Here is a 27,684-nt window from a genome sequence, read left to right as displayed (position 1 = left end):
TCCACATACAAAAGAAGCCTTATAACAAACTTGCCCAAATAAATACCATCACCCCTTTCTCAATTTAACCACTCCTCAAGCTTGTCGATATATAAACAAAAAAGGGTAGGAGACAGTGGGCAACCTTGCTTGACCCCGATATCGCTTCTAAAACTTTCAGAAATGCCTACTAAAGTTCTAAGTTTGACTTTCACTTCTTCATACAGTCTATGCACCACTGCTCTCAAATGTTTACGAACACCAAGTTCCTCCATTCAGTGCCAAAACTCACTTTTCTGAAATCAACAAAGCAACAAAATACTTCTTCCTTTTTCTCCTAAACTTTTTTCAATGATGTGCCTTAAAGTTATACCATGATCAACTGTGGAATGTTTAGGTCTAAAACCTGCTTGCCCTTTAGCACGCTTATCTTTCTGCCCACTTGCTAATTTTATTTTCTAGCATGCTTCCAAATAACTTTGCAAACAAAGGGTTTATCATGATGGTCCTATAATTGGAGGGATTATTGACGTCACCGCCCTTGAAAAGAGGTATTGCCAGACTAGTTGTCCAAAGATTTTTGAGCCCACTTTAAATATTCTGCTTAAAATTCAGCTAAATCTTTTACATACATAACTAAACATTACATAACCAAATAAAACATACCAGATTAAACTTATCTATTTGGAATTTTTATTTTCAACATTTTTCATGACATTGACTGATTTTTTGTGTTTCTGTAATTTTTGCGAAATATTGACTGTAGCACCCGACGAAAGTGACAACGCGTGACAGGGATACATAGCGAGCCGTGTTAAACCGATGGCACCTTCGCCCTTGCGAAGTTGCGATCTGTAATCTCTAACACCGAGGGAAGGAACTAAGTGCATCCATCTCCATTAGAATTTAGTAACACCACCCGGTACTAAAGGTTCGCAAAACCAACAATGAATGCTATTATCGGGGTTTAAAAGGCTTATTCTGGACAGTAAACGAGGCCAGTCATGAATCATGGCTTGATTTCTTTTGTATTTTCACGGGAATAATTGCAAAAGGACAGTCAGCTTGGAATGGAATCACGTCCGTAGCACGACCCCACAAAATGGGAAATGAGTAAGACCTGAATAGTATTATTTTTCAACTATTAAATCCATTGAATGTGTTCAATATTTTACTTTTCAATCATTGGACCCCTTATCACTTTTCAATTCATTGAATGTGCCCATCTTTTGCTTTGCATTCTTCACATTAAGATGGGATATTGTGTACCCAGCTTCTAAGCTACAAAGGAATCTGCTGCTTTGGGCCATCTTAACAGACTGAACTGTGGATTGAAAAATCAATTGGGTTTATCGCCAATCGGGTTATGGCTTCAGATAAGTTCAGCTCTCTGGACGAAACAACCCTTGTGGACTATATTAAGAGCGTTCCAGCTCTGGCAGAGAAGGTGGGAAATTATACAGCAGAAGATATCACAGTGAGGGAAGTTGGAGATGGTAACCTCAACTTCGTTTACATTGTGACTTGGCCTCAAGGATCCTTCGTTATCAAGCGGGTATGCATAGTCTCCATCTTTTTCTGCCGTGAGTGATTTTAATTTAGGATTAATCACAAAGAAAGTATTTATGTTCTGCTTTGTCTGAATCCATTTCAAATACGGTTTCAGTAAATTAGTCAGACTAAAGTAGTTTAGTTTTTATGATATCTACACGTGTATGTGTATAGTTCTTATGATATATATGTCTGTGTCACTTGAAAGTCGAAATTAGTTGGGTATATTGAAATCCAATAGAATGTAAAAAAACAACAGGCATTTTATGTTTTAGGGTTGAGGTCTGAAGAGGTTTGGAGACCATGCCATGGAAACCCTGTTCGGTTATTATGTTTGATGCCCATGGCCCAGCACTTTATTCCCCTCTAGCTAAGCTCAATCATGTCAGGTTATCACAACCATGCATTGGAAGGGCTATCCAGAAACTGTATGTAGAAGTGCATAGTGCATATAAATATTAGGGTCTAGCGTCCAGTGATCAGGTGTCAAAGAGTTATAGATGTCAGGAGTACGCTGGGTTGTTGTGAAATTTGATTGTAAGCCAATAGAGCTTGTAGTTTCGATCTTGATTGATTCCTTATCAGCCAAATAACATTTTTTTTTGAAAATTGAATCAATTATTGGGAATTTGGGCAACCAGGAATGAATCCCATGCCTTAACCATTACAACGGTGCTGTTTTACCACTGAGCTACATTCAACTTCATAATGGGCACCCTCAGCAGTTCGAGATAGAAACGTGAATTGCCATCTCTAACATCCCCGGCCCCCGCTCAAGCCACACTTTGGCTAAGGCCTCCTACCCAATCTTTGGCTATTTGAAAGGGTGTCAGGCTAACAATCAAATCCAGTACCTTCCTCCGGCCGAAGGGCTGTTCTATCATTGCTCGACACACCATGATGGGCACCCTAAAGGGTTCAACCTTGAAATGCAGCTGCTCTTTCCAAGATTTCGTATGCATATGCGGTTTTATAAATTGATGGATTGTTTATACTCTAATTTAACTACAATTATGAACCTGCATTTGAATGTGGTGGCTGCAATGGTTGAGAACACCTGCAACTTGATTGCGATATAGGTTTTTACAACTGATAAACCAAAAGTGGAGTGAAGCTGCAAGCTGCTGGTCTATTTTGGATGGTAGTTGCCAGTTTTGAGGACCTAAACGAAGTATCCACATATTTTAGCTGACAAATTTTGAGTCCAATGTAACCAAAAGGGTGGCTTAGTTGCAAAGATTTTGATCTGTATTTCGAGAGGTAGTTCCATCTTCATGCAGTCTTTTTTAATTGAATCATGTATCTGAGATGATCATGTTTTGATATTCGGACCCTAAATTTCGGAAACAATAATATTTCCTTTTTTGCTCAATGCTGTTGACGAAAAACATATTAGTAAAATTTGAATTGTACCCACGATGCAGTCACTCTGACTGTTCACTACAGAAATCTGGAATTGAGAAATAAGGGTGCTAATCCTCTGGCGGCTACAGCCACAGATCTGCACATATCCAAGATCTAATTCTTCAAACACATGTATGAAATAAAAAAAGACGTTGGTTCCACACCTTACAATCCTGCAAACAAACTCATCCAATAAATTACAGCTGGGAAACGGATATAGGGTACCCTGTTCATGAGTTAGTCATCTCTAAGAATCAGAGAAATTATCATTAATGACAGCCTCTCAAAGAATGCTTTTTTTCTCTTTTTAACTCTTATAAAAACACTAATAAATAGAAGTCTCTCCCAGTGCTCTCTCTCACTAATCTAAATTGGCACACAGGCCCAGATCCATGGCTTCCAGACAATGATTAATGCCCACAGGCATGTCTCGCTCCTCTGGTCCCACCCTCTTTCTCTCCCTATTACATAGAGACACTCTAACCCTGAGCGGTTGTGTTCAGTTAAATTCCAAATATCTTAACAGAAATGTATCTAAAGACCAAAATTTACTGCTAGTTGGAGTGACAATGCTAACACCCAATCTACTACACTTTGGATATTTACGACCCACTACACAGCATTTTGGATTCCTGCTTCACGGTCTTCTTGTCATTTCTCTTCATGCTACTTGGCATCAAAGTTCTCCCCTTGTTCCTTACTATGAATAGACCCAACGATCCCTAAATTTCTCAATAGATGTGGATGGGTGTCATGCACTACAGCCCCTGCATCACACTCCCCTTGAAAAAATTTCTGAACCTCCAGGTTCAAAGTCATTAGGCATATCACTTGCTTCTTCATTTGTCAAACTATTTCTCAACAATAGTCCACTTCATTCCGAACATCTCGCTGTGAAATGTAATCAAAGCCATTCTTGACATTGTTTCAATCTTCTCCTTATCTGCTAATGCTTCATTTTGGTTACCAGCTTTGTCATCTTCTCTGTTTTCACCTGCATTATTATTTGCTTCTTCAAAGTTCAAACATCTTCCCAATTTCTATACGGTCCTTTTCTTCTCTTATCATCTCTACTTCTTGACACTGACGCAGCTCCATAACCTGAATGGTAGGGTAACACCCATTCTGCACTGTCCAATGCTTCTGCATCTTCATTGCCTTCACTGATCTGATTTTCTACTTCTTGGTGAAGTTGCTGCATACGATGTGGAGTTTTTTCAAGGGTACATTCCTTAACCTTATCTTTCTCAATTCCCATATTTCTGCCTTGCTCAATGTGCTCCCCACCTGCCTATGGTTTTGTGGCACTGGCCCTTGCAACAAACTGAATCTCACTACTATTCATTTTCTTTCCGACTACAATTCTTTTCTATCCAACATGAGCTCCAACAACTTTTTTTTTAGTTTTAATTGCATATACATTGTTTGCCTCTTTGGAAACAGCAGTTAATTCCTCTTTTTAAGGTTTTAAAAGATTTTTCTTCCCCACTTACTGTATTTCATAGGTGTTCTCTTGACCATGATGAACCACTTTCCGGTCATATCACCAGGGCTTTCCTAACAGCAAATGACATGCATCAATTGTAATGATGTTACATAACACGTTGTCTTCGTAAGGAATGATTTTAAAAGCAAACAAACATGATTGATTCACTAGCATGGTATGATCCTTTGTCAACCAGGAAATTTTATAGGTATTTGATTTTGGCATGCAAGCAAGCCATAATTTTTGAACCTTTTCTGTACTTACCAGATTGTTGTTAGATCCTCCAGCAACAATCACCTTGCATACTACTTTTTCTTTGCACTTGCATCTCGTTCAGAAGACACTCTTTTTCTTCCAGTCAGTTTCTGGGCTTGCTTTGTTTCTCGATATTAGGCTCCTTTGCAGTAGCAACTTATCTCCATTCTCTGTTTCACCTTCTCGTGTCACAGGCTCCTCTTGAGCTACCAATGTCCTTTTGGGATTCTGGGGACAGTCTTGGGCTTTATGGGCTTCAATCCATGAAGCATTTCAATGGCTTTCAGTAACCCTCATCACCTGGTCCCTTAAAATATCTGCTCCCCAATTTCTTCCCTCTGAAAAAGCCCACCTGTTAAAAGCTTTCATATCTAATGGCTATACCTTTTCTCAGATTAATAAAGTGTTTAAGTCCGTTTCTAATCCCATTTCTTGTCTCCCTGTCTCCTCTCCTCCTCAAGGCCAAGTCTCTCTCCCTTACATAAAAGGTATCACCAACCTCATTACTAAAATCTTATTAGAAAAGAATATTAAGACCATTTTTAAACTCCATAAAACTTTGAAACAGATGTTTAGGTCAACCAAAGATAAGTCTGACCCCATGCTAAGAGCTTAAGTTCAGGTGTTTACCAGATTCCTTGTTTGTGTGGAAAGTCACACATTGGCCAAACTGGTCGTCCCTTCACTGCTCGCCTTAAAGAGCATATTGCTGATACCAATCATCTCCGCCTCTCGAAGTTTGCCATTGTTGAGCACTCTTTTAATTCTAAACATTTGATCTGCTTTAATCAATTCGGAATCCTTGCCTCTGTCCTGTTTTACAACTCCAAAATCATTAGAGAAGCTCTCGAAATAGAAAAACACCCCAACAACTTTAACAGAGAAGATGATTTTAAATTAAGTCATTCTTGGAAAGCCTTTATCCACTACCTCACTTAGTAGTCTGCCCCTTCCCCCCGTTCTCTCCTTTTCCTCTTTCCTGGTCCCCCCTCCCTTTTTTTCCCTATGCTCCTTGCTTATGCTCTATCTCCCTTTCCTATTACCCTTCCTTTTTCTACCCTTAAATTCTTTAATTCTTAAATTAAATCTATAATAGTTAAATTAAATTAATAATATTTAAATTAAATTTATTTGTATTCTTTACTCCATTCTTTGTATAAAAATTTCTATGCCTATTTTCTCTCTCCTTCTCAAAATATATTCTTATTCTTATTTATTTTCTCATTAATATATCCTGATATATATTAATCAATTAAAGTGTAACTCCCTTAATCCCTCTAATTTTTCATCTTTTCCCCTAATTCTCTTCTCATTATATATTTTACTTTTAATATTTTTATGTTTAATTAATTTAATTCAATTTTTAATATTTAATTCATTTAATTCCTTTTTTGTTCTCTTTTCTTTTATTATTTAATCACTTTTATTAATTCCTTTCCTTTGACCATATTCTCTAAACAACAATGTTACTTAATCACTTTGACTAATTCTTTTCCTTTGACCATATTCTCTTAATGGCTATGTTATTAATTTAATATTATTTCTTTAATGGCTAATTGGTAATCTTCCCTCTATTTAAGGCATCAAAGTGCTCGTTTGTAATTATTCAATTCTCTTGTCCTTAATGATGGGTGGAGTGTCCACCCGAAACCTTGGATAGGATCTAAAATCCGACACACAGTGCTATCCAGAAACTTATCTCAATATGAACAACTGTGGAAATCTACACTCTTTCAACCAAATGTTTGTTCTGTTCCTCTATAAGCTCCTCAAGAACTTGTGGATTCAGGTTCCAGTGAAACTAGCATCAAGAATATATACAAATAGCAGTTTATTCCCTTTAAATCTCTTGTATTTTTTGAGTTTTGATGATTTGAAAGATGAGAGCCATAATTTTCTTTAGTATCTAAATATGTCCATGTTATTTCAGGAGTAGGGAAATCTAATAAATTGAAAAGAAACCTGATTCATGGAATGTGTAAAGTTATTCAAGGAAAAAATTCTTAGAAATTTGCTCTTTTAATTGTTTTGCTTGCAAGATAGTTGCTGCAATATCAAAGTTGACTTGTGCTCTCGCATGATTCCATAAAAGATACAAACCTATATCCAAAGCAACAACATTCTCAAAGTTCTGGATTCTGTATAAATATTCTTTTTTACATATTCCTATACGTAGTAATGGCTATCCGCAATTTCTAGTGAACGGACAAAACTCAGTGTCCACAGTAAGTGCATATCTAAATTACTGTCTCACTCAAGTAATTTCAATAAAACATATCCTAGAATCTAAGACTAATGGTAGATCAATTTCGCAAATTCGAGAGAGCAAGATGTGAGTCATTGTCTATGCAGTACCCACAGAGACTGCACCCCACTACTTCACAAGGCAAAACGAACAGCTGCATAATGTATAAGAGTATAGCATAAATGTTTTGGAGATGAATGCTTCAAAAATAAAGGGATGGATCTTGATGTGAGGTGCTGTTACAGATAGTATTTTCAAGCGTTCATATCTTTCAGTAAATTTAAATGCCTTTTAGGATTCCAGCTGCTGAAGACTGATGGCTTATTAAGCTTTTTAGTGTAATCATGAATCACATGGAGAGAATGCATGCCACAAGTCACATTTGAACCTGGGTGGTGAGGATAACAAGTTCTCCTCTTAACTACCCAAGCTAGATCCGATTGACATATAAAATTGCTCATTTCACTTTGCAAAGGTTATGTTTTTGTTCAGGAAATTAGGGCCTATAATCTATTCAATGGTCTGTCTCAAAATGAACAAAATAAAACAACACGAATTTTGTCAAGAAAAGACAGGATGTCCAAAAGTTGAAATTTGAGTGTAATAAAAACGTGCATAAAAAGAAAGAATGCTTTAATATTGTTGAAGCACATGTGTATATTTCAGTCCCATTGGTCATTTTAAGCAATTCTACTTGTTATTTATCACTCATATTTGACAGGAGAATGTTTTGGACATTTTTGTTCTTTTGTATATAAGGGAAGACTAATTGTAGGAGGCTATTGGTATACTGGTCACGCTTCATCTTTGAGAACTCATCCCAATCTGATGCAAACTTATAATAGTTACTGAATTTTATTCTGTATTTATTGTTTTTGGCTCTAGTAGCTTTTTTTGTTGATTTATACTGCTCAGGATGCAGACGTAATATATAGCAGTAATTTTACCATAACAGTAAACAGGCCTGCTGTCAGTATCAATTCCCTGATGTATTTTGCCACTTGGTAATAGCTTCAAAAAATGTATGTCTACAAGTATATGAAGAGTGAAAATATGATTTATGAGTTGATTTTCTTTATTGGGTGTGAAGGCTGTCCCATATATTCGCTGTATAGGGGAGTCATGGTCGATGACAAAGGAACGTGCATATTTTGAGGTTACAGCTTTGAAAGAGCATGGCAAATTTTGCCCAGAACATGTTCCAGAAGTTTATTACTTTGATCGTGCCATGGCTCTATTTGTTATGCGTTACTTGGAACCCCCACACATCATTCTGCGCAAAGGTCTAATAGCTGGTGTTGAGTACCCACTTTTGGCAGAGCATATTTCAGATTATATGGCCAAAACTCTTTTTCACACATCCCTTTTATATCTTTCTACAACAGAGCACAAGGCTGAAAGTATGCTATATTCCCCCTTTCAAATGTTGTGATTAAATATTTCACTTTTACATCATAGAAAGCAAAGCTACATCTTCTAAATAAATAATGGAATGGATTATTTAGAATCTATGTTGGTGTTGGAATGGACATTCACAAGTTTCAGTGTTTAATGTGTAAATAACAGCTTATATGTTGCCTGTTGTTTTCAGTTGCTCGATTCTGTAGCAATGTGGAGATGTGTAGGCTCACTGAACAGGTCATATTTTCAGACCCATATATGTTAGCATCAAACAACCGTTGGACTTCTCCTTATCTTGATGAAGATGCTAAGGCGGTACGGGAGGATAATCAGTTGAAGGTGGAAGTTGCTGAATTGAAATCGAAGTAATGTTTGCTATTTTAGTTTGAACTCAAATATGAATTTGCCTGTGATTTTATGCCTTTGAAAAGCCAACTTCTCTGTCTAGAATGCTTTAAATTTACTTGGGAGATTTTGAAACTTTAGATGCATCATTAAGAGTTTCTTTCACTTTTTGTCCCATAGGTTTTGTGAGAAGACACAAGCACTTATTCATGGAGACTTACATACTGGATCGGTTATGGTAACAAGCAGCTCAACTCAAGTTATAGATCCAGAATTTGCCTTTTATGGCCCAATGGGTTTTGATATAGGTGCTTTTATTGGCAATTTAATTCTTGCGTTCTTCTCACAAGATGGCCATGGAAACTATGAGAACCAACGCCAGGCAAGTGCAGGGCATTATCGTCTTTATATATATTTGCATTAGCTTGTTTGTTGTGAGCATCTTCATCTGTGCGTCTCTTAATGAAATCAATAAAGCTTTTATTTTGTTTTCTAATCAACTAATTAACAGCTGAAGATAGGGGAGAGACAGGGAACTCACTATACTATTCTAAATTCCATTAGTTTCAAACATTTTTTGGTTGAAACTGTCAAGTAATTCGTTGATCTAATTTTTTATTTTATTTTTTATATCTTTGTAATTAATCACAGTTTTATGCTTAATATAGCTCAGATCCTACTTCATATTCATCTAACAGTAAATAACTAAGTGCTACTAATACTCTGAACACAAGAGGTTGATAGTAACATGCTCTCACACTAGATTTGCAGTATCTTGCAAAATATATTTAGATGAATCATTTCAGTAATCAGAGATAGAATAAAGAGGAAACAGAATGCCAAGGAAACCTTTCTTGATTTGGTAACCAAAGAGATAATAAAGAGAAAACATAACTCCATAGCAGATATTCAACTGGGTTCTTTCAAGGAATGACTCGTATCACGTTGATAGCATACAGATGAGTGTAAAGATAATTCAATCCATTAGGTTGAAAATGCTGTGGTAGTACTAAACTTGAGTGATTTTGTTTGATGAAAGCATTTGCTTACATTAGGGAACCCGTGTCTGATTACCCAAATGGAAATGCCAATAGACGCAATCAACAACATAGAGCCATTTCTTTTTCTTTCTTTCCTGCTTTCTTGAGGAACTCAGAAGTACTACAACTAAGGTTAATTTTGTGTGGTTCTGAATAAGAAGGTTCAACCATCTTAACTTATGAAGTTTTTCAGTAGATTTGGGAGCAAGCACTGGGATGCTTTTAGACTAGTCATAGTTTGAGAGTTTTTGATATTTCAGAGTTCTTAGATGACCATTTATTTTTGGCAAAAGGTTTATGTCTGTTGATTTCATCTCATAGGAAAGCTCTATGGTTTTCACATGTGGTTGCAAGAACATTTTTTTCTAGTTCAACTCATCCCCACCCTAAGGATATGCTTATATGGTTCATTAAATATTTTTCCTGTTGAAAATTATATAATATTTTCTTTTTTCCAGTTCAACTCATCCCCACCCTAAGGATATGCTCACATGGCTCATTAAATATTTTCATGTTGATTTTTTTTTTCTAATTTTGGTTTGATTGGTTGTTGATCATGTTACTAGAAGTGAGAAGTGGGAAACGACAACTAAACAAGAATCAGGGGCCAGAGGGCCAGAAGGTTTCATGGTATAAGGAATGGTCTCTCCCTGGAGTATGCATGCTTTGCTTTAAGAAATGATTTAAAATTTAGTGAATGTTAGACACACATGGAGAAGACATATGATATGAAGGATAAAACATTGACTACATCATATTATTCACATGATATACATTTATAATACATTGGAGTGACTCTTGGATTCATCTTCCAAGGTCTCTTGGACTTCCTTTGACTGTTCAACTTCCACACCATAACCCTTAGCAGATTAGGTGTCCAACATTCCCCCCCCTAATCCGAAGGGGTATGTGTGAGTCCAAGAAGAGAGCTGTAATACAAAAATGCGCAAAAATGCATGGCAGCACTAGGCTGAATGTGCTCTTTGAAATGTTGGTATAAGGGGGTGGTTTAAGGATGATCACCAACACTGGAATGCTTAGGCCCAAAACTCTTCCAAATCTGGCAAAAAACTGAAATCTTCTGCTAGAGGAAGTGTCCCTAATGCTTTTGAGAGGGAGACCTTCAACCTGGAAATGAGAGGTTTACAACCTGCAATGGTTTAAGGATGACCACCAACTCTGGAATGCTTAATGCAATTCTTGGAACTCTTCCAGAACTGGCAAGAAGCTGAAGTCTTTTGCTAGAGGAAGTGTCCCCAATTCTTTGAAGAAGTAGAAGCTCAACCTGAAAAGGGAGGTCTCAACCCCGCATAGATGGTTTAAGGTTGACCACCAACCAAAGGCATGCTTAGGGGCATCTCTGTCTCTGGCTACAACTCTGAATCTGGTATGGCAGGTTGTGGCTCAGGCTCGCTTGATGTGGCTTTGAAGCTTGTAGATGACCATCAGTTGCCCCCCTGTCAGATACAAGGTGAGATGATGGAGAAAACCTAACTGCAAGACTTTTCAATACTCTGGAATAAATTCTGATATATGATTGAAATATCTTCTTGGATGTTGAAGCCCATTGCCAAGAAGCGATCCATCCAAGGTGAATCTTTGTTCTTGCAGGAGGCTTGTTTTTGAAGCATCTGTTTGAAGAATGAGTGGTTTTATGACAATGCTCACATGGATGAAGATCAAAACAGTGATCTTTCATATGGCCAACTCTATCACAATGTTGGCATTTAACAATTTGTTGTGGTTGCTGTGGAAAAGGAGCAAAATCTGGAACAACAGAAGGTGAACTGTCATGAAGAAACTCAACACTATGGAACTGGATGGGTTTTGAGTAATTTGGAATATGAAAGGACACATCCTTGTCATATCCAAGATTAGTTCTGTTTTGGTTGCTAACAAGCTCTTCCCAAGGTCTGATGATGGGCTTCGGAAGTGAAACCTGAATTCCTGCATCTTTATACAAAACTTCTCCTGAAATGGGTACTGCATCTGCAATTTCTTGTTGTTGGCGGGAGTCTGTCTCAACCTAAAATAAAGGATTGTTATGAACAAAAACAAGTTCAGAATGATGCTTATGTTGTTGTAATTCATGTTGCTGAAGTTGTGATTCAAGCTGCAAGAAATCAATCTTTTCCTGTGCATTTTGTAGACATATTCTAATGTCAGAAAGAGTGTCCTTGCCAATTTTTACCATCCCATCGACAGTGGACTGTATCAAGGTATTTAATAAATCCAATACATCACAAATTAGAGCCATTTTCTCCAGTTCAAATAAAATCATCAAAACTACTCTTGCACCCAAAAATGAAGAAATCTTCTCAACTGTGAATCAATGCCTTCATCCTAATTAGAGAACTGAGGACTTGTATCCTTGCAGTGAACACAAGAGAAGTTTAAGAAATTTGCTTCTCTTTGCTTCTCTTTGTTGACTGTAGCTTGAGTGTAATGAAGCAATGGTTAATGCTCCCAAAACCAATCTGCAGCAGGTTGCTGCCTAGAGTAGCAAATATTGAAACAACTTCCCAACTCTTACATCGACTAACACTGTCGTTGTTGGTAACTTATAATAGGCAGAGACCAAAGAGCAGACCAAAGTAAAAGATAAACATGAATTTGGGTTGACAATAGGTCGACAATGAAATACGACCGCCACATAATGTCAAAAATAATTAAACAATTTGTATCCATGAAACGACCACATTTCTATTCAAAAAAATCATGCAGGGTGGAGAAAGGCCACTAGGCCAAAAGGTGGTTTCTTTTTTGAACTTGGGATTGTAGAGATCATTGTTGTCATGCAAACACATATCCGATGTGTAATGTTACATGGGAGGACAAGCCAGGGGCTTTTCAACTTCAATTCTCATGGATGGATTGTGTATGAGGATTTGTCTTGCGCAAACTCGGGCTTGTAGCCTGACGAGAGTCTACATGCATTGTAACAATATCCTTGCTCGGTGCCTTACGTAGTAGCCACAAACCACTGCTTGCAATTTCACTACACCTTTTAGAGCACATAATTCTTTCCTTGCCAGGTGGCTTCTAACAATTGCTTGAATCTTGATAGCTACACGCTCCTCCCTGCTCAATTCAATTTCTGTCAACTTGTCTAAATACAAGAGGGCTTCCTGCAACTGGTCGACCTTACAGAAACTCTCCTTTGCTAACCAACACTACTCGTAAACTATAGAGTCAAAATTTACTAGTGCCGTTGCAATTTGTGATGTTGATAAGGGAAAATATCAATATGGTAAAACATGAATGAGAACAATCTCTCTCGGGCTGTGACTCGTGGGCAAAGCGAATGGTGGAGTCAAGCATTTGAATTCACGACTCCTAGCCAAAATACACATAAACCGTTGAATGTAAAGCACCACGAACCTACAATTCGACAACACATGAACAACACCAGAATTTGGGCCAGCTTCGGTTCATAGCAGTTTGACGAGGCAGTCAACTTCCCTTTCTCTAGTCAGATCCAATTGGTCCATAATGATGAGGAGGTGAACTTTCTGCATGCCATTTTTATGAAGAAAGAAGAAAATGGTTTTTACAGACGAAGTTGCGTATTCAAATTCTCAAAAAACTACAAAGCAACTTCTCTTTCGTTATATCAACATCGATGTCCTTTGCTTTAAGAGATTTGATGATAATAACAAAGCCCAAAGAATATGCTGTTATGCAGACTGTAACCAAACCACTGGATGAGGCAACGCAGAGGGCGACATGTCAGGCATAGACATTAGGGAGAGCTTACATATTTGAAATCAATTGGGCTTTGTAGCAAGTGGCAGACTTAATGCAACAGAGGAGCTACAGGGCAGAGAAATGCCGCAAAATCTCACATACCAAACCAACACGGTGTTCAATGTGTAAAGAATGCCTCCAAATTTAATCAATGTTGTGTTGTGGGTTTCATAGTAATTTAGGTAAAACTTTGAATTTGGCTAAGCAATCAACGAGTGTGCAATTGCAACAAAGAGTTCTGGTGATGCGACTCAAATAACTGTCGCTTTGCTCACTAACAGGTTATGATGAGGTGTGGAGACAGGTGACAGATCCGAATACGAGGGAGAACACCCATTTTTTTGTTATTTAGGGAGAATGGGCAGAGTTGCAGGACTGACATGCACAAAAAGACCACAAAAACCAATGGCTCAAATTTGGGCAGGGCAAGAGTACACCTGCTCTGATACCATGTTAGACACACATGGAGAAGACAGAAGATATGAAGTATAAAACATTGAATACATTATATTATTCACATGATATACATTTATAATACATTGGAGTGACTCTTGGATTCATCTTCCAAGGTCTCTTGGACTTCCTTTCACTGTTCAACTTCCACACCATAATGCTTAGCAAATTAGGTGTCCAACAGTGAATTTATTCAAGGCCCAAAAGTAATCCATCATATGCAACTTATCAATTTTATAAATAAAATTATAATATGACCCTAATATTTGGGGGTGTATTTTTGCTTTTTTGTTTTAAAAATATTTATGGGTGTTTTTTTTTTCAAAATGCTGCCATGGGTAGGGAAACACCCAAGGATTGGCATTTCCATCACGTTTCCCTTTCTTTATTGTTTATTGTAGAATTTTACTTGATGTACCTTTTCTCATAATTTAAGTTGTTATGTCACACTATATCTCGCACTCCATTGACAAGGTAATCAAATCAGGATTTGGTAATCAAACCTTGTTCATGATTAAGGTGTAGTTTCTTTCTTGTTAAAGCTGGATCACAAAAGGTTTCTTGACCCTCATACAAGTTGGAGTCCTAGCACCTCAATGACATGGTCTACGTCTACTACAATCTCCGATTATAGATGAGGAAACTTTAGAAGACACATGACGTGGAGGCCATCTCATTGGATGGGATTGACACCACTGCTACATGGAGGGTTGAGGCCGAGAGGCCTGTCATGGAATCAACCCCTGATTGGTTAGAGGAGGTAGAGGCTGCAGAGGAGAGAGTGGAGGAGGAGCAATAGGAGAAGGAGGTAACACCTCTTAGCATGGTGGTCTACATCCTGTAGCACCTAGTTCTTCTATGGGGCTTCAGAGTCTAATGCCAACCCCAGGGCCTTCTTCATCTGTAGGGAAAGCTATTACATTTTCTCGCAAAAGGGATAGAGGAAATCATTAGTTACTTAGTGGTTCATTTCACTGTATAGGACTCATGATATGAGATACACTATTATATCTTTTGTTGATATTTTGAGGCCGAGTCAAGACTCAAGATTCAGGACATGATTCACTGTTATGTGCGATGTAGCACTAGACATATTACACATCTTATAAAATAGTTTTCTTTTCATATTTATGTGTCAATGCATTTATTTTATGTTGTGCATGCTTAGATACTAAAAAAATGGAAAAAATGAATATTTTTGTATTTTTAATTTTGCCAATTTTAACTGATTTTTTCCCAATATTTATGATTTTTTCTTTTTATGGACCCTTCCCGATTTTATCCTGATTGCGATGTTCGCAATGTTGGTCATGACCATTGATCTTGAGATGGTTAGATTAAATCTCAACCATTGAGATCTAGGTTTAGGGGTTTTAGTCATTGATGAGAAATGAAAGGAGAGAGGGAGAGTGAAGAGGCACACCATTGTCATTCATGAGTTTTGGATGAGGAGAAGAGGGCAACAAGGAGAGAATTCGTACAACAGAGAGGAGCATGATTTTCAAAGCAAAGGAGTGCTCGAAAATCAAGGAGTTTCCAGCAGCCAAGTGCAGCGTACAATACCAAGGAGAAGGCACAATTTTTGAGGCAGGGTTCAACACAAAAATCAAGTAGTTTCTCTAGTAGTATGAGCACTATCCAACATGAATTTTGAGGTAGAGATTGGCTTGAAATTCGAGGAGGTTGCATAATATTCAAGGGGTTTCCTGAGAAATTCGTACAGCGTAGATTTCAAGGAGGTACAGTAGCATGAAAATCAAGGCATTCGCACAACAGTATGGCACGATTTTTTGAGTTGAGTTTGGTACAAATTTTGAGGTCTGTATAGCACAAATTTCAAGCAGAGGACAACACAAATCTGAAGGGGAATTTTGGCACGAATTCCAAGGAGTTTTTGGGCACTATCTTCAAGAGATAAGTCTCTGTGTTTGCTGGAAATTTACTGTTGTAAAAATTATTATTTGAAGAAATAAAATTCCTCTTCTCATTGGTTTTCCCTTCAGGTTTTTTCCTAGGGCTTTGCCCAAAATGCTTTCTGTCAAATGTGTGTTGTCTATAGTTCGTTTTCAGCTATGAAAAGTCAGATTTGGTCATGTGTATTTCAACTCATAATTATATTGGATGTGTTTTAGTTTAATGCATTAATTGTGAAGCCTTATTGGAGACTGAAATGAGAGTTTGACAAAAATCCTACAAGAGAAAACTAACTTGTAGGTGAAATTTCAACATGGTATCAGAGCTGGGACTTTGAGGTTCAGTGGGCAAATTTTGACATAGTGGTATTGCTAAGATTGCAAGAGGCTTGTGTAAGGAAAAAGAGAAGGGAAAGTTACTGTTGGTCAGTTGAGTAGGTCAAATGGCAACAGGTTTGAGGGTTGAGGACAAGTTGAATGGGTCTGATAATTTTAGTCCATGGAAGGAGAGGATGGTCTTGATGCTTGAAGAATTTGAATTGTGGGACATTGTTGAGAAGGTAGTGACACCACCCACTCCTCAAGATCTGTTGGTTGAGTTCAACAAGAAGAATGTGAAGGCAAAGAGACTTCTCCTAGATGCCATTAGAGATCACCGCATTCTCCATGTTTCAAGGAAGAAGTATGCTTATGAAATATGGGAGTCCTTAACAAAGCTTTACCAAAGTACCAATGAGAACTTGAAAATGGTATTGCGGGAGAAATTGAGTACCAAGATGACCAAGATTGACACAATTTCATCATATCTCACTAAAATCACTCAAGTGAGAGATGAGTTGGCAGCAATGGGTGAGGCCATTTTGGACGAGTAGTTGGTTAGGACAGCCTTGAGTGGCTTTCCCAAGTAGTGGGATGCCTTTATTGGTGAGATTGTAGCCCGTGAAAATCTTCCAGACTGGAGGAGATTATGGGACAATTTCAATCAGGAGGAGATAAATGAAATGCCAAGAGTGGAGCCCAACATGGTGGGGATGATGAAGAGAATGTTGCTCTTGCGACAAAGGGCAAAGGTAAGGTAAAGGGAAGAGGGAGATTTTCTTTTGTGAAGGACATGAACAAGGTGAAATGCTTTGCTTGTCACAAGATTGGCTACTATGCGAGCCAATGTCTATATAGGAAGAAGAAGAAGAAAGAGGAACAATTAGCAGCAATAACTTCATCCGAGACTAATGACTTTGTTGAGAAATTTGAGAAAGAGTTTTTGGTTATCACCTGTATTTCATACAATAGTACTGTTGTGTATGAGGACAATGGGTTATGGCTAGTGGACAGTGGAGCATCCAGTCACATGACGAGGATGAGGTCAGTGTTCTGCAGTATTTCAGAGACGGGCTTAGATCGCCATGTGAGTTGTGGAGCTAGCACCACACATGCATTGAAGGGGTTGGATGTGTTAGATTCCAGCTAGAGTCAGGAGAGTCTTTGGAGGTGGTAGGGATGTTATTTGTTCCTAGGTTGATGGTACACTTGCTCTTAGTATCAACCTTAGAGGATGATGGATATAGAGTTTTGTTCCAGGATGGACAGGTGCTTCTATGTTTAGTGGGAGCAACCTTGGATGCAACAATTGTGCTTGACATTAAATAGGGGCAATCATATAGGTTGCTTGGACAACTTATGGATGGATCCGAGGGGATCTTGGATTCAAGATCAATGTTAGTGACAAAGAGGGGATAGGTGGCTAGGAAGAGGGATTCTTTTGGTACTGTTAGGAGACTCAGTTTATATGACATGGCATTGATAGATGGTGAGGAGTGTGATGGAACTCCATGGAGCATGGTTAGTTCTGGTAGGCTCTCAACTTAGGTTTCAGAATAGGCTTCAAGATTAGAGGGAGTAGCGACATATGATGAGATGAGCTTGGAGACAAATCTAGGTGGTGGAGGTGCTAGAAGCACCTCCCTCGCTAAGAGGGAGTGTTAGTTTTTGGTAGCTAGCAAGTACTTCTGCATTGGTGGTGATTAGCATGTAGCAGTGACCGAGCACATTTCACTCCCAAAACGCTTTATAAAGTGATTTTATAAAGTTGAGAAGTGTACCTTTTTTATTAATGACTAAAAAGTGACTTTGTATAAAGTGAGTGTGACTTTATAAAGTTTGGTCACTTAGGTAGAAGTTTGATAGAAATTGTAATTGCTCAAGATTTCAAACTGAAGACAAGAGACACAATTTCTACTCCACTAATCTGCGGAATGGAAATCACAATTTAAAACAACATGCATAGACATGCAACAAGCAAAACCACAAGTACAAAATGATTTATAGGGGAACCCAATTGGGAAAAACCCCTCAAGCCTCTTTGCATTAATCAGTTGAACATAGAAACTATCACAATTTCTTACTTCAGCTCTGAGCACAATCTGCAAAAGCAAATATGTTCTCTCTGTTGAATGAGAACCTCTGGCCAACACTTAGCCATTTTTTGCCTCCTCCAGCCTCCTATTTCCTTGCACAAATCTGAGCTAATTCAAGCTCCTAAACAACAGGGAAGTCCCTATTTCCTTGTGCAATTCCCAAAGAATTTATCTCTCGACTTCATGCAACAACTGTACACTCAACTAGTATACAACTCATGTTACGCTAGCCTTTGTCTCCTCCACTTTAGCTGATCAATTTGAATTCCATGAATGCATGAACTATTTTGGGCTGATTGATCAGTTAACTGATAGATCTTTGAGTTAAACTGCTGTCCCACTGCACAACTGACCTTCAATTGACTTTATTAATTGTTAGAGGTCAGTTTAATGAGTACATCTGAAAATAACTGAACTAGATTGCTAAAATTTAGCAATCAACACATGCATGACTGAACTCCAAGCCCACTAACTTGAATTTGCTGATCTAACCGAGTGATAAGAGACATGTCACACTAGTTAACTACCTCCAAGTTGTCCTGTTGATGTGGAAATTTGATTTACTCAATTTGACTAAGGCTAAAGTCAATTTGAGCCTTTCTTGCTACATTTTCTACCACTCCCTCTTAGTAATAAAGGGATTTTTCACCAACCCTATCCTAAACCTGTTGAATTCGAATTTACCTCTTGACAATGCCTTTGTCAAGATGTCAACATCTTGCTCCTTAGTTGGAATGTACTGTAGCAACATAACTCTCCTCTGCAAACAGTCCCACAAATGATGATAGCATAATTCTCCTTTGCACACAGTCCCGTAAATGATGATACCAGATATCAATGAGCTTGGACCTGTCATGAAAGATTCTCAAAGAGCTTAATGCAACTCTGATTATCACAATATATCATTGTCGGTTCCATCTCTAGACTGAAAAAACCCACAAGTATTTTCCTCATCCATATGGCCTCACATGCTGCTTGACTTGCAGCCATGTATTCAGCCTCTGCTGAGCTGAGTGCCACAAACCTCTGCTTCCTGTTGTACTAGGAAATAGCTGCAGACCCAACATTGAAGATAACACTTGAAGTACTTTTCTTGTCTGATGGACTCCCTGCCCAATTTGCATCGATGAAGCCTTGAAGCTTCACTCCCTCTATCCTCTTGTACCATAATCCATACTCGGTAGTGCCTATGAGGTACTGTAACACATGCTTTGCTGCCTTCCAATACAACTTGGTAGGCCTCACCATAGCTTGACTAAGTTGGTTTACTGCATAGCACATGTTGGGCCTTGTGTTCATAAGATACATCAAAGACCCCACAAGCTGCCTGTAAATGGTAGCATCAACCTCTTCACTTGAAGTGGCATTCTCCTTCCTCCAGTTTATAGCTAGAGGTGTGTCCATAGGCTTACAATTCTCCATGTGAAATCTCTGAAGTATTTCAGAGGCATACTTCCCCTGAGACACAAACAATTCACCAATTCAAGGAAAATTTTAAGGATGGAAAATTTTCTTGAAGTTTAAAAACCTTGGCGAATCTCACTAATGCCTATTACGCAAACTATAAAATGTTTATTGATATATCTGTAAAATTATTCAAATTTTTAATGATTTTATATATAGTCTCTATATAATGTTAGCGATTTTTAAGGTAAAATAATTTTATATTCTAAAATTTGGGCGAATCATCTTTTATAAAAATTGGAAATTGGCGAATCTTTTTTGTGGAAAATCATGGAAAATTAGCCCACTTGGTGAATATTAGCCCCTAAAATTTTCCATGTTCACCATGACCTTGCCATAATTCCAACTTGAGGAAGTAGTGCATTAATCCAATGTCTTTCATCTCAAATTCCCTTGCAAGATCCTCCTTTCAAGAGTGGATCAACTACTCATCACATGTCAATATTAAATCATCAACATACAAAACAAGAATAAGCAACTTACCATCTACCACAATGTGATAGAGGTTCGCATTTGCTTCACTTTTGGTGAAGCCCAATCCACTGAGATAACTGTCGATCCGAGTGTACCATGCTTGGGGCACCTGTTTGAGACCATACGATGCTCCCCTGAGTCTGCACACATGTGACTTCCAATCATATGTCTCAAATCCTTCTGGATGCTCCATGTAAATTTCCTCCTCAAACACACCATTGAGAAAGGCAGTCTTCACATCCATCTAGTGGATCTTCCACCCCATCTGCACAACCAATGCAATAATTGATCTGATGGAGGAATACCTTGCCAAAGGGGCAAATGTTTCCTAATAGTCAACTCCTTTTACCTGAGAAAATCCTTTGGCCACAAATCTGGCCTTGTATTTCGTGATGCTCCCATCAGCGGCATGCTTCACTTTGTAGATCCATTTGGAACCGATTACTAATTTACCTTCTGGTCTCGACACCACTTCTCATACACTATTCTTCATGATGGATTCATATTCTTCCACCATGGCATAAACCCAAACAAGTTGAGAAATTGCTTCCTCAAATGAAGAAGGCTCTGACTCAATGAGCTCTGTCATGAGAGCCATATAACCAGTGTACCTCTTAGGTGACTTCCTCTGCCTGCGTACTAATGTAGGGGCTCCCACATTCTCTCTAGCATCTTGCAACAATCTATCAACTTCTCTGGTTCTCTTTCTCCCTTCTCTGCATGTTTATGGTTGAGTGGGTGTCTCCACTCAACCTCCTCTCTACTCCTTCATTTGTGGCTTCTCCACAACTTTCTGAAGCTCATCCTGAGGCTTCTCCTTTGGAGATAGAAGCTCTTGCTTCGGTGGGATACTCAACTCTCGTTCCAGAGAGCATCTCATAGCCTTCTCCTCATCAAACTTGACATCTCTCCTCACAACTATCATCCTTAGTGAAGGTAAATACACCTGGTAATTGTGTGGAGTTTCGGTATATCCTACAAAAACTCCCAACTCTGCACTAGGCTCAAGTTTCTTCCTCAAATCCTTGGAGACATGACAATAAACTGATGCATCCTTTTCAGGTTCATATTTGCAATATGAAGTTGCCTCTCCATTTCCTACAATTTGTCAAAAAGCATCTGCTTCTCTTCCTCCACGGAATTCAACTGCTCTCTAAGTATGCTGCTCTTCCTTCCATCCTCATACATTTCTCTCACCATATCCATCATGGTGGCCAAGTCTTGCTTCATGTCTTCATCAAAGACTCTTGTAAAGAAAGAAAAATTTGAGGACTCACTTGTAGAAGTTGTCATTATCAGAATGAACAAAAGAACTTCAAACAAGATTAATAAAGAGCTTATTCAGCAACCTTTTGCAACAAACCTCTTGTGCTTCAAGGATTGCCTTGAGGTCCTTTGGGATAAGAAGAATGCCTTCAACCCTTCTTCCTTTTTGTCCTCTCCTGGACTGAGCTATCAATAGCTTTCCCTTCACCTCTGCAAACTCACACATTAATTAGTCTGCAAACAAGCATACAATCAACCTCTGACTATTTAAACACCTTTTAGACAAGCAATCTTTGCTCTGTCAATCAAGCATTCTGGTCTAATACCACTTGCTCTGGTATAACCAGCTTTGATATCACCTTCCTGAAGGTGAGGTTAATCAATCTCAGGCTCCGATACCACCTGATTTGAAAATGGGGCACTAAAGGCTTCTTGTCAAGCTTACAAGAACCTCTCCCACTTCCAAAGCTTAAATATTCCCAAGATATTATGATTAACCAATTGCGGAATTAATAATGCTTGAAATAGGTGTATGCTTGTGTTTATTTTTAACTGACCAAATGCCTTTAGTTTATTTACTTAAACTGATATGCAGCATATATAGTGAGATAGTGCAGCAAACAACATCATACACATAGTAATAGATGCAGCAAGTAAACAAACCATAAGATAGCAAGCTTAATATGGAGTTCACCCAAAACTCTCAGGCTACGTCTCCTTGAGCTCTAGTCAACTCGACTAGGCTCTCTGGGATTATGGCATAACTCATTTTATAAGCTCCATGCTCAACTCCACTGGTTTACACTGAACACAATGGGCTTAGAACACCATCTTATCCCTGGCTCTGAAGCTCTCCGGCTTTCTGGCTCTATCTCTGGCTCTGGCTCTGGCTCTTGGCTCTGGCTCTGGCTCTGGCTCTCGGCTCTTGGCTCTCTGAGCTCTCTCTCGGCCTTTGCGTGCCTCTGTAATTCGCTTGACCTCCAAGCGACTGTCTCAGCAACTTTCAGCTCTCTAGTTTTTCACTCGACCTCCAAGCGACTGTCTCAGCAACTTTCAGCTCTCTAGTTTTTCACTCGACCTCCAAGCGACTCCCTCAGCCGCCTGTGCTTCCCGCTCTACCTTCCTCCTGCTTAATCGTGCTCTCTGGCTTCTTTGAGGCATTCTTCCAGCTCTGCGGCTTCCTGTCTGTTTCTCTGCACGTAATCATTCCTCTGTCTCTTCATCTGGCCCTGTGGCTCTGCGCGTTACAAACGCATTATTGTTTACAAAACGCCCGCTTGTCACGTGGCACAATGATCAAGGGTTGTTACAAAGGAATCGGGCCCTTTCTTCAGGCGAAAACCCGAAAATGGAACAAAATTCCAATATAGTGATTTACAGAAAATACACTATCAGGCGCGAAATCCGGACTTCAAACATTATGAAATCACCCCTATAAACCCTTTCAGGTCCACCTTTTATGGCTGTCGCAAGCCCACCGTTGATCTGCATGATCTCCGATCCAACGGCTGACAGCCATTTCGGGTGGCTTATGTGCACGGAGATTACCCGCCCGAAAAGGCAGTTTTCTCTCTCCTACGCCATGCCACGTGTTGGCCAGTGTATGGGTTCGGGCAGAGCCCGTCCAATACCACTTACCGCCTGAGGCCCGCTCGAAATCCCGCTTACCACGAAACTCCTTTGTAGTTCGGTTTTATAACGGAAATGCGCTAATACACAGAAAATCCAAAAAACCCGAATTTCAAATTTTATGCAATCGAGTCTATAATTCCCATCGGGTTCGGCCCTTATCGGCTTATCGCAAGTCCCGTGCCCAACAACCCTTTGTATCAGGGATCACCGATCACCTAATCGTCGATCGCCGATATCGGCATATCACAAGTGCAACGGCCCCGAGGATTCCTTCCTTTGGCCGTGTCGATCGCCAATCGGTCGATCGCTCCGATCGTCGATTATCGTAATTGCATATCGCCCAGTGGCATGTCGCTATGCCTGGGGTCCCAATATCAGGCGAAGGCCTACCTCCGATGCGACAAGTCGGAGGTCGCAGTTGGGGTTTCCTTCCGCCCTTGCCTTAAGTCCTCCACTTAACCCTTCCGATGCGATTTTCCTTTATAAGGCCTTTTATGCCATTTTTAGAAGAAATGCCTCATTTTTAAGGGAACAAAGGCAAACTTCTTTTTGTGATAACTTCCTCATCCAAAGTCCATTTTAGCCCATTCAAATTGTTGTAGATTCAGAATGAAAATATCTACTCAATGGGACTATTTCCAAGAACATCCTTGGACTTTCATTTTCCTCTGTGAGGAACACTTTAGACTTAGAAGTCTATCCAAGATCCATTTTGGATCATGCGTGGAGCTTTATGAGGCTTTACGTCAGCTCAACTGGGAAACGTCTTGCCTTCTGGAGCAGTTTCCAACCCTCCCACTTAGAAATGTCAGCTCATCTACAAAACTCGGACTTCTACGTGGGTGACTAAGTTGCCTCTGCGTGAGCCCTTCTAGCTCAGCGTCAAGCTCTGCATGGGCCCTTCTGGCTCAGCGTTAACCCCTCTGGTGTCTCTCTGCCTCTCTCTGTTGTGTATCCTGGGCTCTAGAGAAAGATACTCCAACCCAACTATCCCTGCCCCTCAACTACAAGAAATCTACTCAATCAGAATTTTCTCCTAAGAACTTCTCACTTCAAAAATTCGATCTCTTGATCTCTCGATGTGTTTTCCAAATGACCCTCAAGCTCCCTTGAATAATCTTTTCGTTGACATTCCGAGATTAAAAGTTAATCAATGGCTAAGATCATTTCATCTTGATCCTCATCTTCTTCTAGAAGTTCCACTCACAATTAGATTAATACCCATTAATATTTTATGCATTCAAGCTTCTCTCATGTGATTTCTACCGAAAGACTTTATTTAACCCATTAATATTTTTAATTTCCTAAGTTTAGACTTAGGGTCCCATTAAAAAATATTAATTATTTTAATAAAATCGTTTCTGGGTGGAATTTCCCATAACGCTTTCTAGATTCTTTGGAATACATGTGCTCAAGCCTCCCTGCAAAATTTGAGGCCTAGAGCACATCCGATGCTACCCAAAATCAACATGACTTTCGTAAAACTTAGAGGCTTGGATTGGCTCAGTAGCTCAAATTAATAAATAAAGGCTCGCATTTGACATTGGAGCTTGATTATCACTGTGATTCAGTTTCTTCGAAGACTCGCATCTGTAGTAGGCTCTCATACTCTTTGAGATAGATCTTGTTATAATGAATTCATTTCACTCCTTGACCATATTACAGTGGGCTTGACTACATCACAGTGTCATTACAAATTCTCTAAGGTTTGACTATATCATATGTGGCACCTTACAACCATGATTTTCATTAAAAAAATTGTGGTTCGATTATAATCTTGTGGATCGCAATTTTGGACTCGTATTCTCTAGTTCCTTCTGTGACATGATTTCATATGTTGTGGCACTTATTATTCGCAAACATAATTTAATATGTGACAATTGTAGCATATTCTCCCAAGTGATTCGCTTCATGTATTGATGTTGATGGAGACAACTTGCTACAGGATGGCTTCAAAAGACACCAAATTGTGTGACATCAAATTACTACGATGTTATCGCTACAATCCTTGTCGTAGCATCATCACAGGGGCCTCGTTTGATAGCATCGCATCAACAGATCTATGCAATGGCTTTACACATCATTCAATGACTCATATCATACCCTGATTATGTATCATAGCTCTTGCAGCTCCAACTATGCTCCTGTTCTTCCTCTCAACTATCGATTCTGCTGTGGGTTATGGGGTGTAATTAGTTGTCTTTGAATACCTTCTTTGGCACATAAATCCTTGAAGACATTTGAAACAAATTCACCTCCATTATCGCTTCTGAGAGCATTCACCTCCATTATCGGTCCTGAGAGCCTTCACCTTCTTTCCAGTCTCCTTCTCAACTAATGCCTTAAATTCTAGAAATTTGGAAAACACTTCATCCTTTTTCCTCGTGAAGAAAATCCAACATTTTCTATAGAAATCATCAATAAAAATTACATAGTACTTATGTTTTGCTGTGGAGGCCGTAGAAAAAGGGTCCACAAACATCAAAGTGGACTCGCGCCAAGATTGCATTTGCTCTGCTATCTCGGCCATGGAAGGTAGATTTAACATATTTCCCTAATGTGCAACCCTTGTAGACATCCTGCTGGTCAAGGGAGCCTTTAGGGAGACCGGTGGTAATTTGCTGCATGATTTTTAAGGCACCATGGTGTAGATGACCCAATCTTCTGTTCCAGAGTTCTCCAACATCTCGACTCTGCACTTTTTTAGCCTTGCTGCTCAATGTAGCGCAATCTCACACTTCGAGTTTGTATAGGTTCTTCACTCGAACTCCAATCTGCTTCACTTGCCTGGTAGCTATGTGTCTCAGAAAGGCTTTCCCTTTATTGAAAATAACATCATAACCTTTATCCTCCAATACTGCTTCAAAGATCAAGTTCTTCTTCAGCCCAGGTACAAACATAACATCTTTGAGGCGAAGAGGGGAGGCTTTCTCCATCCCAAAGGTGACAATATCAATTCCTGTAGCACTGTACCTCTCGTCATCCCCCAATTCAATATGCATCTAGAGATCCTTATCCTCCAGGATATTGAAAAAATCCTTGCACGCTGTCATATGGAATGAGGCACCGAATTCAAGGTACCACACACTTCCCATAATAGTGTTGGCCATGCATGCGATTAGGGTGAAGTCTAATTTGAATTGTGAAGCCAGTGCTTCACCTCCCGCTCCCCTTGAAGGCTTCTTGTTAGACTTCTTGTGGAGACATTTTGTTTAATAGTGCCTGTATTCGTGGTAGTGGAAACATTTTATCTTGCTCAAGTCTTTCTTCTTTCTATTATTTTGGCTAGATTTAGGTTTGAGTTGGGTCTTCTTTCCTTTGCCCTTCTTCCCCTTCCCACCGAAGCAAAATTCTCTTCATACTCTGCTCTGGATGATACTCCACCTCTGGTATTTCTCTTTAACTCTTCTTGAACCAAATCAGACCATAACCTTTCCCAATATAGTAATTTTTCCCTTCCATTCACAGAGTCTTAGTAACTGTGCCAAGGTTTTGGAAGGCCTAGAAGAGCTAGGCTCACCAGATCATCTTTTGCAACATACACCCCAACCCGTCCAAGCTCATTTCAAACTTGAGTGAATTTGGAGAGATATTGTGGAATGGTATCATTTTTCTGCATCCTAATGTTTTGAAGTTTGTCTTTCAGGGCCAATTTTTTATGGTCATTGCTATTTTTGAATAGCTTAGTCAATGTCTTCCACATAGCAAATGGTGTTTCTTTGCCATGGAGATTTGAGACCACATGGTCTCTCACACCTTCTAGAAGAATTCTCCTGGCCTTTGCAACATCCTTCTTCCATTGGGCTAATTATTGTGCATCAAATTGCTGGGGTTTCACAATGTCAGTTTTAACATATTCTAACACACCATTATCATCAAGCACTGCTTCCATTTGATCCTTCCAGGCTATGAAATTCGAGCTACCCTCTAGGGCATACCCCAATCACAGTCTATTAAAAGACATTCTCCCGCATCTAAAGAAAAAACTACTACACTGAAGTTGCAAATTCAAAATTCTTGAAGGACAAATTTTAAATACTGGTACTAATGTGATTTAGGGCTCTGATACCATGTAGAAGTTTGATAGAAATTGCAATTGCTCAAGATTTCAAACTGAAAACAAGAGACACAAATTCTACTCTACTAATTTGTGGAATGGAAATCACAATTTAAAACAACATGCATAGATATGCAACAAGCAAACCACAAGTACACAGTGATTTTTAGGGGAACCCAACTGGGAAAAACTCCTCAAGCCTCTTTGCATTAATCAGTTGAATAGAGAAACTAGTACAATTTCTTGCTCCAACTCCAAGCACAACCTGCAAAAGAAAAATTGTTCTCTTTGCTGAATGAGAACCTATGACTGACACTTAGCCAATTTTTGCCTCCTCCAGCCTCCTATTTCCTTGCACAAATTTGAGCTAATTCAAGCTCCTAAACAATAGGGAAGTCCCTATTTCCTTGCGCAATTCCCAAGGAATTTATCTCTTGACTGCATGCAACAATTGTACACTCGACTAGTATACAACTCATGTTACACTAGCCTTTATCTCCTCCACTCCAATTGAGCAATTCGAATTCCATGCATGCATGAGCTATTTTTTTGCTGATT

The 27,684-nt window shown here is 39.1% G+C and overlaps 1 protein-coding gene across 2 annotated transcripts in view; it reads left to right on the top strand.

Annotated features, from left to right (window-relative positions):
- The first annotated feature begins 760 nt into the window (after window positions 1-760).
- Window positions 761-27,684, top strand: part of LOC149197561 (methylthioribose kinase-like) — a 73,444-nt gene continuing 46,520 nt past the window's right edge. Inside the window, exons 1-5 of one of the 2 annotated variants that reach the window (XM_089405894.1) lie at window positions 761-1,092; window positions 1,253-1,534; window positions 8,011-8,320; window positions 8,512-8,686; window positions 8,847-9,048. In XM_089405894.1, coding sequence (XP_089262020.1) covers window positions 1,346-1,534; window positions 8,011-8,320; window positions 8,512-8,686; window positions 8,847-9,048 — 876 coding nt within the window. In that variant the 5' untranslated portion in view covers window positions 761-1,092; window positions 1,253-1,345. Of the gene's footprint in view, window positions 1,093-1,232; window positions 1,535-8,010; window positions 8,321-8,511; window positions 8,687-8,846; window positions 9,049-27,684 lie in introns of both variants that reach the window. The other variant, XM_089405893.1, reaches the window with a different exon arrangement.

Source organism: Pinus tabuliformis, chromosome 2_2 (genome assembly GCF_031772625.1).
Source record: "Pinus tabuliformis cultivar Carrire ecotype Pingquan chromosome 2_2, CPIR1, whole genome shotgun sequence".
In the NCBI taxonomy this organism is placed as follows: domain Eukaryota; kingdom Viridiplantae; phylum Streptophyta; class Pinopsida; order Pinales; family Pinaceae; genus Pinus; species Pinus tabuliformis.
Note: the sequence above shows the minus strand (reverse complement) of the source record. Positions and strands in the feature narration are given on the sequence as shown.